The sequence below is a fragment of the Leopardus geoffroyi genome, chromosome D2, assembly GCF_018350155.1.
Source record: "Leopardus geoffroyi isolate Oge1 chromosome D2, O.geoffroyi_Oge1_pat1.0, whole genome shotgun sequence".
Taxonomy (NCBI): Eukaryota; Metazoa; Chordata; class Mammalia; order Carnivora; family Felidae; genus Leopardus; species Leopardus geoffroyi.
Window position 1 is genome coordinate 78,834,587 of NC_059334.1, and position 15,348 is coordinate 78,849,934.

At 40.5% G+C, this 15,348-nt stretch overlaps 1 protein-coding gene across 8 annotated transcripts in view; it reads left to right on the forward strand.

Moving 5' to 3' along the window:
- PLEKHA1 (pleckstrin homology domain containing A1) overlaps window positions 1-15,348 on the forward strand; it is a 58,109-nt gene that overhangs the window by 38,593 nt on the left and 4,168 nt on the right. For 5 of the 8 annotated variants that reach the window (XM_045439742.1, XM_045439739.1, XM_045439738.1 and 2 more), the window contains 5 exons: window positions 3,150-3,293; window positions 5,338-5,406; window positions 11,708-11,772; window positions 12,389-12,452; window positions 14,345-14,434. In XM_045439742.1, the coding sequence (XP_045295698.1) occupies window positions 3,150-3,293; window positions 5,338-5,406; window positions 11,708-11,772; window positions 12,389-12,452; window positions 14,345-14,434 (432 nt within the window). The remainder of the gene's footprint in view (window positions 1-3,149; window positions 3,294-5,337; window positions 5,407-11,707; window positions 11,773-12,388; window positions 12,453-14,344; window positions 14,435-15,348) is intronic. The other 3 variants (XR_006701844.1, XR_006701843.1, XM_045439743.1) reach the window with 1 other exon arrangement.

Here is a 15,348-nt window from a genome sequence, read left to right on the forward strand (position 1 = left end):
TTGTAAACGATATGAGTAGGAAAAACCCACTCTTCCTCTCACATGACTGCCACACTCACAATGCTGCTGACATCAGAGGTGTGGGGATCCCCCCACACCAAGCAGTTCTGTGACACTGGCTGGGTGTCCTGCAGTTTAACTCAATTCTGAGAGTCAGCCTGGATCCCACAGGTTAAGGGCTCCGTCCTCCAAGGCTGCTCCCACCCCAATCCTTTCAGGTGTCGGTGGAAAGTCCAGGTTGTTACCTCTGCTTCTGACCGATGGGCTGTAAATTGAAGGTTTCCATGACCTTGTCCCCAGATTTGATTAATTTGCTAGAGCTGTTCACAGAACAGAAGCAGTTTATTTACTGTTTACCTGTTTATCATAAAAGGATATGATGAAGAATGCAGACGAACACCCTGATGGAAGAGATGGGAAGGGCGTGAAGCTTCTGGGACTCTCTCAGCACCTCCACATGTTCAGCAACCCAGAAGCTCTGTGAACTCTCAACTTTTGGGATTTTTTTTTTTAAGTTTATTTATTTTGAGAGACGGAGACAGAGCACATGTGAACGGAGTTGTGGCAGAGAGAGAGAAGGAGAGAGAGAGAGTCCCAACAGGCTCTGCATTATAGTGGGACACTTAACCTACTGAGCCACCCAGGTGCCCTTCTGGCTGCTTTCATTTTGTACAAAATTAAGATTTTATTGTGTTTTAGTTTTAGTGTAGATTATTCAGTAGGTTGTAAGATTGCATAGCAGCTGCCGTATTAAAAAGATCCCAAAGAATTTCTTTTTTACTGTATCATTTTGTAATGTAGCTTTTTAAAGAAGTATTTACTCATTATAAAAGCATTTAATTGCTATATATTTGTCAAGAAAATGACAAATCTCATTTGGTTGATTAATTTATTCAGTATTGGGTTAGTGGCAGTTAAGTGCTGGGATTACAAAGTTTAAGTACATAATTAGTGCTGTTGACCTGTCTAAATGTATAACAGGTTGAAAATTCCTCAAGATAAGACTCTAGTGTTCGTTTTTCTCTTGAAAATTAGGAGTTCTTGAAAAAAAAAAAATACACATTTGGTTGATTAGTGGGATTCTAGATTATAACATGTTGCATGTAAGCCAGTGCTTTGGGGAGCATGAAAACATGAGTATAGTTAGATCTTTTTTAAAAAGCCTGGACTTGGCGTGTGAAAAAACAAAGAACAAAACCCTGCAGAATTTTTAGATTCTAAGAGCAAGGAGAAAATCGTCTGGAGCAAAAGAGTTTTTAGACTTGCCATCAAAAGCACAGCCCATAATGGGGCGCCTGGGTGGCTCAGTTGGTTAAGCTACCGACTTCGGCTCAGGTCATGATCTCACAGTTTGTGAGTTCGAGCCCCGCGTCAGGCTCTGTGCTGACAGCTCGGAGCCTGGAGCCCACTTCAGATTCTGTGTCTCCCCCTCTGTCTACCCCTCCCCTGCTCACACTCTGTGTCTCTCTGTCTCTCAATAATAAATAAACGTTAAAAAAAATTAAAAAAAAAAAAAGCACAGCCCATAAAAGGATACGTTGATCCTCATCGAAATTGTAAATGTTTGCTCTGTGAAAAACCCTGTCAAGAGGATGAAAGGGAAAGCCGCACACGGGGAGGAGGTATCTGCAAACCATGTATCCAACAAAGACTTGTATCCAGAACATAGAAAGAATTGGGGCGCCTGGGTGGCTCAGTTGGTTAAGCATCTGACTTTGGCTCAGGTCTCGATCTCACTGTCTGGGAGTTCAAGCCCCGCATCGGGCTCTGTGTGGACAGCTCAGAGCCTGAGGCCTACTTCAGATTCTGTGTCTCCCTCTCTCTCTGCCCCTCCCCTGCTCATGCTCTCTCTCTTTCTCTCAAAAATACATAAACATTAAAAAAAAAGAAAGAACTATCAGAACTCAGCAGTTAAAAAATAATCCAATTAGAAAAGGGGCAGGATTCACGAACAGAGATTTCACCAAAAGATGAAAGATACACACGTGGCAAAGGAGCACTAGAAGGGCTGCTCACCGACATTCGTAAGAAATGCCAAGACCGCAGTGAGTATCCCCCGCACACCTATCAGAACGACTCCGATAATTAATAACACACGTGTTGGCAAGGCCGAGGAGAAACTGCCTCGCTCGTACGTTGCTGGTGGGAATGCAAAACAGTACGGCCCCTCTGAAAACCGGTACGGAAGTGTTTTGTTAAAGTGCACTTGCGATTACTTTCCAGCCCGGCACGTGCACTCCTGGGCTTTGCTCCTAGAGAGATGGAGACTTAACGTTTACACCGGTCTGTATGGGAATGTTCACGGCAGGTTTATTCCCAGTGGCCCCCAACCGGGAACGACTCAACAATGCCCTTTAACAGGTGAAGAGTTAAACAGCCGATGGTACGTCCAGACCATGAGCGCTACTCAGGGACAGGCTAGTGATAGGGGAGCAGCCTGCGTGAGCCTGCAGAGAATTATGCCGAGTGAAAAAAAGCTGATCTCCAAAGGTCACCTACTGTAGGATCCATTTCCATTACATTGTCTAAAGGCCAAAATAATAAAGACGGAGAACCAGGTTAGGGTTGCCAAGGGATTGGGCACGGGGATTCTAAAGGGGTCGCCCAACGGAGCCTCATAATGATGCTGTATGTGGTTGTGGAGGTGGTTTTACACAAAGCTGCGTGTGACAGAAATGCACAGAATGATCCATACGCGAAGACAAATGAATGCGTGTAAAACTGGTGACATCTGAATAAGGCTTGTAGGATGTGCCAGTGTCAGTTTTGAAATGTGCTCTAGTTACCATAGTTACACAGTTTCCCTGTTGGGGGAACCGGTTGAAGGGTACGTAGGAAGGATTTCCTGTATTTTTTTTTTTTTTACAGCTTCCTGTATATTATTATAATTACTTCAAAATAAGAAGTTAATCCCCTCCACCCTCTACCCACCCCCCACAAGAGAAATAGAAATGTGTGGTTTTATCAGTGATGTGACTGTTTAGGATTAAGTATCTCAAATTATTTAGAAAACTTCACTTCAAAATCTGTGTTCCTAACTGAGCTAAGGTTAGAATTTAAGGTTTTCTGTTAGAATTACAACATGAAATACAACTGTGCTTTGAAGCTAAACAAGCAAGGAAAGAATTTCTTTATTGGCTTCATTTTAGAAAGAAGAAGTAAACGAATGTGGCGAAAGTATTGACAGAAATAATTTGAAACGGTCACAGAGCCATCTTCCCTACTTTGCTCCTAAGCCACCTCCAGACAGCGCAGTCATCAAAGCTGGGTATTGTGTAAAGCAGGGAGCAGTGGTGAGTACCTTACGAGAGTATGTGTAATAATGAAAAAATGAGTCTCTGTTAGCAAACTGTCAGCACACGAATCATTTGCCTTGTTTTTCGAGAGACCCAAAGGGAGCCATGAACGTGCTGAGGAGTCAGGAGGTAGAATAGGGGTGATTCTATGTTATTTTCTTGGTCTGTGGGTGGCTGGGTAAGTTAGTGCTGATTACCACTGACCTTCAATTTTATTTTTTCTTTTTCTTTTTCTTTTTTTTTTTTTTTAAAGTTTTTTTTTTTTTTTTTCCAACGTTTATTTATTTTTTTGGGACAGAGAGAGACAGAGCATGAACGGGGGAGGGGCAGAGAGAGAGGGAGACACAGAATCGGAAACAGGCTCCAGGCTCTGAGCCATCAGCCCAGAGCCTGACGCGGGGCTCGAACTCAAGGACCGCGAGATCGTGACCTGGCTGAAGTCGGACGCCTAACCGACTGCGCCACCCAGGCGCCCCGACCTTCAATTTTAGATGAACTTTCCTAACACTTTAAATTTATTCCAGAAGGCTTTCCTATTGATTTTTCTCTCCCTTGGGAGTGGGTCAGAGAAAGAGAAGTCTAGCAGGGAGATATCAGGAAAAGAGGGGGCAAGGGAGTGGGATATGGAAGGCCTGCTTACTCCATTTGGTGTTGGGCTGACCTCAGTCGAATTCTCTGTGACCTTGGGCTTTTCATTTACCCTCTCAGGCTCTCTGTTCCTTTTTAAGGAAAATTAGATTATAAAACCTACCATTTGGAGATACTTTGAAAGATGCAAATTAAGAGAGTATCTTAGTAGCACCTGGTCCTTCCTAAGAGCTGTTAAGGGTTAGCTGGGTATTTCTCATCCAGCCAGAGCCACAGCGGGAAATTGTAGGAAGGGCAAGTACGTTTACCAGTGTTTCCAAAGTTCCAGAGTACCTTTCTTTTTTTTTTTTTTTTTTGAGAAAGAAACAGAGTGTGAGTGGGGTAGGGGCAGAGAGAGGGGGAGACACAGGATCCCAAGCAAGCTCCAGGCTCTGAGCTGTGAGAACAGAGCCCGACGCGGGGCTCGAACTCAGGAACGGTGCGATCACGACCTGAGTCCAAGTCAGACGCTCAACTGACTGAGCCACCCAGGCGCCCCCAGAGTACCTTCCTAAAATTTGTCATTCTTTACGTGAACCAAATCGTTAGCATTTTGTGAGAAGATAAACTTTGAAGTTTGAAAATAAAAGTAAAAAAGTTTCTGTGAGTAAGAAAATACTTAAAACTCTGCCGGCAGTTCTGTTTGACTTCACGTCCCTTTCTGGCAACGCTAATTAGTGTAGGTCAGCCGTGGACAAGTTCTTTTATCTCTAAGCTCCTGACCTTGAGGTGGAGGGAAGTGAAGGGGGGGCCGAGACTCACCCCTTGTAGCAGGTCTGCAAGGAACCTCAGAAGTTCCTCAGGCTGTGGCTCACTTGTGCTAATGAGGGCTTTTAGGGAGGGAGACCTTTCTTTCCTTCTGTTTCATTCCCAAGTCTAAAATAGCAACCCTTGGAGATACTGAAGTGCTTTCACAAAAACTGTATTTCAGTGACAAAACAAATATTTGTACAAAGTGGGTTCATTTTATTAAATATTTGTTGCTTTACTACTAAGCACAAAGTACCTGCAGAAAGATTCTTGCATTTTACGGATTTTACAGAACTTAATGTGGTTTAATAACATTTCCTGTGCTTGCTCTTGAACTCTTGATGACATTTACTTTGTGGGGTTGGGGGATGGGGAAGTGCTTTTTTTTTTTTTTCTTTCCTAACTTTTAGAGCATTAAAAATAATGAAACCATATTCTGAAATTGTATGATACAACAAACTGAAGACTGGCCACCAAAGTTGAATTAGGAGCTTAAGGCCTGAGCAGTGGAAGAGATGATGTTTCATGTATTTCCTCACTAAGGGAGGGTAATGAGGTTTTTTAGGGCTTGACATTTCTGATTATGGGTTCATATCAGAATATGTAAGTGGCTATTAACATTTGACATTCTTAGAAGTCTTATGTCTGTGTTCATCTCTGGTAGATGAAAAACTGGAAGAGAAGATATTTTCAATTGGATGAAAACACAATAGGCTACTTCAAATCTGAACTGGTATGTTGCTGTGTCATAAATGTTGCTTTAAAATGTTTGAGAAGTATTATTCTGGTGATTGTGTGTGTGTGTGTGTGTGTGTGTGTGTAGTTTCTTGTCCTGTTTTCTATTTCTAAAATAATTCTGGTTTTGAGAAGCATATACAATTCAGTTTATTTGGTTGTGATGTCTTAATGGTAATTTTGTAAATACATCTTAAATAAAAAGATCATACCTTCAAAGGCGTTCCACCTTAAAAGAATTAAAAACATCAGAACTCCTTCACCTACCGATGTCCTCTGAAGGGCAGCTGGAGGAGATTGTAGGAAGAATTAAATCTCTAAAAGTCAACATTTTAACTCTGCATTTCTACCTTCTTTTCTCTGCCCTCTCTTGATAAATTTTTTTTTTCCTATTGCAGATTGACTTTTCAAGTTTTTTCGTATAAGACCTTTTTGTCTTGTGGGGTAGAATCAAGATTGAAATTCCCTCTTTCACTTGTTCGAGTAACATCCTTATTTAAAATATTCTTGTCACATAACCTGAGTTCTGCCGCAGATTGCTGGATAATTTGAATGCTTTTTTATTCCTTACATGTCTGTCCTACCTCCTTTTGTTTTATGGGACCTTTGAGTGGGGATCATATTCTTTATTTGAATGAAGACACCAGAACAGCACTATCTGGTAGAACTTTCTACACTGATGGAAATGGTCCATATCTTCACTGACCAGGTTTACTGGCTACATGTGGCTGTTGAATGCTGGAAATATGGCTAGTATGACTGGGGAACCTACCTTTATTTCATTTTAAAATTAAAACTGATTGTTCTTTAGTATTTTTTAATTTAAATAGTTATACATAGCTATTGGTACTATACTGGACAGCAGAGTACTTAGAGAACAGGAAAGGACTATTTTGCGATTCATCTCAGGTGTCTGTTCTTCTGGGAAGCTTTTGAACTCTGCCTTCTCCTTATACACCACGGTTCCTGAAGTCCACTGCTATCATAATACTTCCGGCTGCGTTTTGTCATTGTATGCATACTTGTCTTTAGCAGTTGACTCTATGAGCTTCTTGAGGGCAAAGATCTCTTTTATACCCTTTTATGAACACAGCACCTGATACTTGGTAGATAATCAAGAAGTGTTTTTGAATGAAGGAAAAAATGGCATAGCCCAGCAAGAATAGCCATTTTAGCACAGGGACCTTTCTCAGACGTCCAATTCGAAGAGCCTCAACGGGAAGTAGTAGTTACGTGGCTCAAAAAGTGTCAGACGTGGTGTCTCAGAAGGCTGCACGTTTGCTTGGTTAGTAGGTTGATTCATTGCTTTAATTAATGATCGTACTCTTGGGGAGAGTCATTAATGCAACAGACATTCATTGAGCCCTCCGTGGCTCTGGCACACTGTTCCGGGAACTGGGAATAGAGAGAACAGCAGCGATGTTCTGGCCTTTTTCAGGAGTTCAGTTGTGCCAGAGAAACTGACATGCCCCCCTGTCACCCACAGTAGTTATGAGACAAGAACTATTACGGAAATACTTGCTAAATTTTGAAAACCTGCGTGTAGACGTTATGCTATAAAATTTGAGATGAGAGAATAACTGAACTAACAAAGGAAGCAGGGAGATTATGCCATGTGTATTTAGGAATGTGTTAAGCACTTAGAAAACTCAGATACAGCTGGAAACTTTAAACATATTATAGTTACTTACCTTTATCAATAGCTCAGGTGTACGTTCCCCCCACATGTAACATTTCTGAATGGCTGTCTTAGCTGCGGGGGAGGGGCAGTCAGGCAGCAGCTGTGGGGTAGTTGTCTTTGCTTCGTGCGCACAGCACCTCTGGGTAGGATCGGAAAACGCCGGCACCAAAACCCGCAGAAGAGGGTGCTGGCAGCTTGCAAGAGAATCTCAGGGACACGGTAGAACGTTCTTAAGAAATGCTTCATCCCCTTCACTCTTTTTGACACAGAGAATGGTATGGAGTGAAAAACATTGACATTGATGGCTCTGAGTGAAAAAGTGATTCAGAAGAGGTGGAATCTGAATGTGGAGCTTTAAAAAACCTCAGTCACTTTACTTTTGCTTATGTACCTATATATGCTCAAGAACGATAAATGATAGAAGTTGACGTTTAGAGTACAAACGGGCTCTTTTATGAAACGTTTTGATCATTAGAAGTTTAAACATACAGTAGATAGAATAGTATTCTGAACCCCTCTTATCAAGACATGGCTGGTTTTCTTAGGTACCACCACCCACTTCCCCTTTATATTTTGAAGTAAGTCTTAGACATGTTATTTCATCTGTAATTACTTTCGTTTGTTTTTCTAAGAGATAAGGAGTTAAAAACCTTTTCAGTAGGTATGAAGGGTTTAAGTGTATACCTGAAAACCTGGAGAAAGTATTTGTAATATGTATCAAGGATAAAACATTGATATCCCTAAAGAACCTTAAAAAGTGAGGGATTCTTCCTTACCCTCTGCCCTCTTTCCTCCCAAACAATTAAGACCTAAAATTTTTAGGTGAGGCAGATCAGTGTAGGCGTTCATGTGGTGGGACAGGGGCGCAAGGAGCTACAGTAGCCTGGGTGTGGGCAAGGAACCCAAGAAGGACGAGGAGGCTGTCCTCTTGGAGGATTAGCCCAACATGGAGTAGGGGGAAGAGGGTATTCAGATTGGGAAGAGGGTGGTGGCAGAGACGGGAGGATGTTTACATGTACACTTGATAAAATAAGTAAATATGTTAGGGATCCACTGTCCGCAAAGGGAGTAACAAATAAGGAAAAGGAGAAGACTTTTTGTATTAGGTTGGAATTCAATGTATCGATGTGAGCACTTAACATATACAGGTAGATGTAGAATTAAACAGAGCTGTAAACGTATTCATGGGTTTACATACATATGCATATAATATACTTCCTAGCTCCGTGCAACTGGAAAAAATCCCTTTCCGTGGAAAGAAACCTGGGCTCTTGGAGAAATGGCAAGACTCCAAAGCTGAAACAGTAGAAATAAATAAAAAATAAGCCTGGAATGTCTCGTATCGGAAAACAAAGTGCTCACAGAATGCTAAGGACATGACGGAAGGACCCAGAATCCAACTTGAAAACAGCCGCCCTTGCCAAATTTGGGGGATTATTTTAGGCATCAAAATAAGTAATGATGGTAACAGATTATTGCCCTTCGAATAAAGTGGAAATCCATGAACCCACACGGGAGAAATGGGTGGATGCGTGAGTATACACGTGTGTGTGATGAGGAACCAGAGGGCACATAGTTTCAAAGTCCCCATCCGCAAAATGCACATTAAGTACAAAAAGGGAAATGGTAACTTTATAGCGATAAAGATACCACTGGTAGATACCACTCTAAACAGGTGACCGGATGATTAAAGTGGACTTCGTCGGTGATGAGATGAATTAAAATTACTTACCGTCTGACAGGATAGCTTGAGAAGGTTGCTGCCTCATTTCTGTGATGTTCCTGCCAAAGATGCCCGACCTGAATCTAATCCTGATGAAGGATCAGACACACCAAAGTCAGGGACTTTCTCCAGAATGACTGCCTTGGAGCCTTCAGGAGAGTCAAGACTGTGGGAGTTAGGGACAGAATGACTGAAGGAAAGAAAGATATGACAAGTACATGCAGTCAGCGATTCTGAACTGAATTATTTTGCTTTAATAAAAGACACTTGGGGGACACCTTCCTGATTTTGATGGTTGTGTTGTGATAACATAAAAGGATGTCTTTGCGGGAAATACACACTAAAGGGCATTGGGGGCCAGGTCAGCAACTCACTCTGAAATGGTTGCGGAAAGTCAGGTCTTTGTGCTGTGTTTTCAACCTTTGTCTAAGTTTGTGGTTGGTTCAAAGTTTACAGAGAGAGAAAACCAAGGGGAAAGTATCCAGTAGAAAAATGAGGAAAAGACATGAATAGACAGTTCCTTTATAAAGAAACTAAAATGGTCTTTAAACATATAAAAGATATTCAGTATCACTCGTAATTAGAGAAGCACACATGAAAACCTCACAGGAGTATTACTTCTCATGTATCGTGAGAAAGCCATGGCGGAGTGAAGAGATGAGTGGCCTTCTTCCCCCAAAAGCAAGTATAAACGCTATTCTTCAACAGGAACCGGGAACGTTGGAGAGATGGCTGATGTCAGAGGTGGGGCAGGCACAGGAAGAGCTGGGCCCGGAAGATCCAGTTGTGACAGAAGATAAGGAAGTGGCTCAGCGAATGGTGGGGACGTGACAGAAGGACACAACCAGCTGGAAGGGGCTCCCAGTACCCAAAACTCACATAGTTTGAGCACCAGAATAAAAAATGATAGTAATGGATTACAACCCAGACAATGAAACAAGCCAAATAAGTAAACGGAGAAAGAAAAGCATTTCCGTAGAGGAAAATTCCAACTAATACATGAATTGATGGGGTTGGAGACAAATCACCATTTGGCAGCTACTACAGTAATGATGGTTTCAGGCAAGAGTTTTCGAAGCTTGGTAAAATTAGTGGGCAAAACGATGGGAAAAGCGGGTATTCCATAGGCTTCGAGTGTCTCCCCACAAGATGTTTAATAATGGCAAAGGAGAAAAGGGTAACTTTCTAGTGACTGCAAACACGGCCTTACGAGATGAGGTGTAACACCCTAGTAATGGGACACACCCCTCTCACGCGCTCCCTCAGAATGATGCCCCGAGAAGAACGAAGTGCATCTGTAGTTTCCCCGCCAAACTGCATAGCCTGAATCCAAGCATGGTTAACATCATACAGAGAAGGGACGTTCTACAAAACGACTGGCCTGGACTCTTGAAAACTCTGAAGGTTGTGAAGGGGGTGGGGGGGGGGGGAAGGCCTGCAGAACTATTCCACAATAAAGGACACGAAGAGATAGGACCACTAAATACAAGGTCTGATTCCAGGTTGAACTCTGGCGCAACAAATCTATAGTTTTCCTTTTTATGTTAAGGATACTGCAGGGCGATTAATGAGATGTGAATACGGTTTTTAGATAACAGGATTGCGTCAGTGTGGAGTTTTTGGGTTCTGTGATTGTACTGTAGTTATGTAAGAAACATCCTTGTTTTAGGAAATATACACTAACATATTTAGTAGTAAAGCACATATCTATGATTTGCCTTCAGACATTTCAGGAAAAATATATACACACATACCATAGTCACATACATGAACACAACAAGCAGAATGATTTAACAAACGTGAAATTTTAACATCTTGGAAAATGGGGTGCGATGTGTACAGAAATTTGCGCTATTTTTGTAAGTCTTTTATAGTCTGAAATTATTTTAATTTTTTTTTATTCTTGAGAGAGAGAAAAACAGAGCATGAACGGGGGAGGGGCAGAGAGAGAGGAAGACCCCAAATCCAAAGCCGGCTTCAGGCTCTGAGCTGTCAGCACAGAGCCTGATGCTGGGGCTTGAACCCACGAACGGTGAGATCATGACCTGAGCCAAAGTCAGACACTTAACCACCTGAGCCACGCAGGCGCCCCTATAGTCTGAAATTATTTTAAAAATGAACCATTTTGTAAAACTTAAAGACTGGTGATTTTTTAAAGTGTTCAGCCATGCTTTAATTTTTTCTTAGGGCTGCATCAAATAATGGCACTTTTTAATCTTATGGTGTGATACTCGGTGAAATATGACATATAGTATTTCATGGCACGTGTAGTATAAACAGGCTATTGGGAACTAGTTGTGTCTCGAGTCTAGTTTTGTGACCTTGGGGTGAGGTACTTAATTAACGTGTGAGGCTCCGTTTCCTCAGGTGGATAGGAGTGCGTGTACTGTGGGGTTGTAGAAAGTTGAAGTGAGCTAACATGTTTAAAAGCTAGCGGATGTCCTGGACTTAGTAAAAGTTCAGTAAGTTGTGCTTGTTAAAATAATGTATTCATATAAAAGTGATATACCTAAAATGACAAATTTAACTCCGAGAAGCTGGGTATTTGCTACTGTGGTGCCTTCTACCTCACAATAACATTCCAGAAGAGGAAGTCTTCTACTTACAGGGTCTGGAAGGGTCCACTGGGGGAAAGTCTGATGATTTCATGGCTTTTAATAAGCTACGCTGTCATTAAGGCCAGAAATAATGTGAATACGGGTTATATGCCAGTTTCCGTGTTTCAGATCACAGTGTGCATAAGGTTATTCAGTATTTGAGCTGTTCTGATGCTGGATGGTTCAGGAAGGCAGATTTACATCTCAGGTGTGCTCCATAGAGATCTCCAAGTAAGACAACTAATCCTTCAAAGGACTTTAAGAATATACATCGTGTGTCCGTGTGTTTTTTTGCCAGGAAAAGGAACCTCTCCGCGTAATACCACTTAAAGAGGTTCATAAAGTCCAGGAATGTAAGCAGAGGTAAGTAAGCACCCGCTGTCACTTAGTGCCTGCCGCAGCACTCTGGCACTCAGCAGGGCTTTAGTTTGGTTGGTGTGTACAGGTGATGTTTTCCTGGGTTATTTGTAGCATTACTTTGAACTCTTCCTAGTTGGGATATGTCAGGACTTACAAAATCCTCAAAGTATTGAGATATTTTTTTTGTTTCATTTGAAAACTAAAAATTAGGCCTATTAACGGAAAGGAAAAATTTTAACGTGAACAACTTCTATCATATTTGACAGATCGATGTATTAGTAATTTAAGTATTTTGAAGTTTCTGCAGAATAGAGCTTTATAAGAAAATGTGGTAACTGTGCAGTGTTTCTTTGAGCAAACGGATTTATTCACAGTTGAAAACTTTGGATTTTAAACTTCTTTTATGAACCTCTTCTAAAAATATATATAACATATAAAATATGTAAAATTAATGCAAAAATAAATTGGAAAAGATGATTTGGTTTTGCTAAATTACATCAACATTTTATCTCTGTTTATTTTCTTATTGACATATATTTGGTACTAGATGAATGAGTGAAAGAAAAACTATCAAACAACTGCTATTTAAGTGCAATTGGACGTTTGTTTTTGTTAACAGTGACATAATGATGAGAGACAATCTCTTTGAAATTGTAACATCGTCTCGAACTTTCTATGTGCAGGTGAGAGTCTTCTTTGGAGATTATAGATCCTCCTAACAAGAGATTAATAATTTTATTTTATTTTATTTTTATTTTATTTTTTTATTTTTTTAAATTTTTTTTCAACGTTTATTTATTTTTGGGACAGAGAGAGACAGAGCATGAACGGGGGAGGGGCAGAGAGAGAGGGAGACACAGAATCGGAAACAGGCTCCAGGCTCTGAGCCATCAGCCCAGAGCCCGACGCGGGGCTCGAACTCACGGACTGCGAGATCGTGACCTGGCTGAAGTCGGGCGCTTAACCGACTGCGCCACCCAGGCGCCCCAAGAGATTAATAATTTTAGAGGTGACATGAACATAAATAAACTTACTGCTTATGAGGATAAAGAAAAATATGACAACTGTAATTCACAACTTAAAAAAATGTTATACATAAAATTATCGCTAGGTCATATGTTCAGCAGATAGGGGTACTCTTGGCTATGAATTCGTAGAGTAGAATTAAGTAGTATTTATGGGAAGGGAAATGCTGTTTTAATGTAGATGCTAACTTTCAATTTGGATTATTTTTGCACGTATTGTAGAATTTTGACTGCATCATTTTTGGTAATTTTAGAAATGGGACTGAAAATGCCCACAATAAAAGGAGACCGTAGATCTCACCAGTGGTAGATAGGCATCTTGTATTTAAGTTTAAAATACTCTTTTTAGTGTATTATTTAGATTGGAAGTTTTTCTTTTTTTCAAAGAACAGTTGTTTTTGTTTTATAAAAGCTACATATAATTATTGCAGAAAACTTGGAAAATATAGAAAGATATGAAGAAAGGGGTAGTTTATAAAACACACAGAATCCCACATTCAGGAAACCATTCTTATTATAGTGCCTTTTTTAAAGGCGTATATTTTTATAGCAAGTGGGGTCATACAAAGCACACGCAGTTATATTCTGTTTAATATATTACAGTCATTTTTTTCCACATCATTAAAAATTCTGTAAAAACTTTTTAGAACTGCACCATACTCTATTATATGAATGCTCCACAGTTAAACTCTTTCCCTGCTACTCTGTTACTGATTATTTTTGTAGTTTTGTGTGTTTACTGTTATAAACAACGTGAGGATGAACATTTTTGTGCTTAACTTTGCCTGGATTTCTTCTATAGGTTAAGTTTCTAGATCAAGAATAACCGTCAGAACATAAAACCTTTTTAACCCCCCTCTTTTGCCAGATTGATTTCTAGATTTTTGCTTTACCTTTGCCTGCTCTGGGTTTTTCCTTTTAAAAGTCCTTATTAAAATCATTGGTTTGCCAAGTATTCTCCTGTAGCTTAAAAGTTTTGAACAGAAGTAAAGGGAGGTATCTCTACACCCCTCTTAGGTTTTGTTTGGTTGGATTTAAAGTCATAATAAGGTTTTAATTCACGTTGGAAAGCAAGGTCCTGTCAAGGAATATGATACTTTGGAATATGACCACCAAAACTACTTTCAGTAGTTAGTGTAGTACTAGAAATGATCTCTAGAAAAATAATACATAAACTTATGTCAAATGGCTTTTTAACTCCGCAGTTACATAAATACTCTCGTAGCAGAGTCAGACGATATAGCAGTAGATAGAGCAAAATGAGAAGCTTTGTCTTTGACTTCTTCCTCTCGCTTTCTCTCCAGAAGTATTCATATTGACTTTCTGATGTGTCTGATCTTAAAGCATCAGGTGCCCAACTTACGTCTCTGTAATAACTTACCCGGCAAAACCTGACTTAAAAAAGTGACTCTCAAAGTTTTTGGAAACCATTGCCTTGGAATGATTTTGTTGTTGACACTGTAATTTACCAACATGAATACGTTGGATTTGTAGATGTAGGAGCTGATTTGGGGGACGAATTGACTGAATGAGTCCTTTCTTTCCCTTAGGCTGATAGCCCTGAAGAGATGCACAGTTGGATTAAAGCAGTCTCTGGTGCCATTGTAGCGCAGCGGGGACCTGGCCGATCAGCATCTTCTGTATGTTTCCTGTTCTCTGGGGTGATACTCCCTAGGGTCCCCCCCATCCTGTCGAGTTATTTTCCTTCCTCTCCCCCTAATCCTTCTGGTTTCTTTCTGTATTGAGATTTATTTGCATGTTGACTTTCGTACCAATTGGACTTGCAAAAAAATAATGCATTTCTAATTTAATGCTTCCTTGTAGTGTTATGTATATATAACTTTCTGTGCATTGTATTGTCTTAAATGCACAAGCAGGGCAACTAAAGAATGAACGTTTCCTTGCTTTGTTTTAGGAGTTCTTACTTGTCAGTAGGTCTGGATTTGTTACAACTTGACAAATTCTCAGTACGGGATGTGGCCTAATCCTGTAAAGCGCCTTAAATTGTAGCATAACACAGTTTGGTGAAAGTCTCCATTTCTCCTCTACTGCCTCGAATTTCAGTTAAGGTGTTTTTGGCTTGCTAGCACCATAAGGCCGTTGAATGGAGCAGCTGGAACCCGAAATACAACTTCGTGTTCTCCGTCACTATTTTCCATTGCGTGTCCTCGTTCTCATTTTCTGGTAGAGTAATTTAGAAGCCCGCTGCTTTTCACTATCATAATTGTCTCTGTGATGATATGAGAGTAAAACTGAAATGTTAAACATTCTCAGAAATAACAAGAGAAGTGTTTTTAATTTTTAATTTATCACGTTCAGGTACATCATAGGAATAAGACTTGGCTGTAGGGCACTTTGGTCACTGCTTTCATCTGAAAACATAAATATTCTACTGAGGAATAGAAAAAAACATTTTAAGTGTCTTGAAATGTAGCACTTCTGTCCACAGAATGTAGTCTAACATGCAGCATGAAAGCCTTATATTACCTTTTACAGGTTCATTGTAAATGCCAGATATTCTGCGCTTTTGGTATTTTTCTGGTAGTTTCCTGGT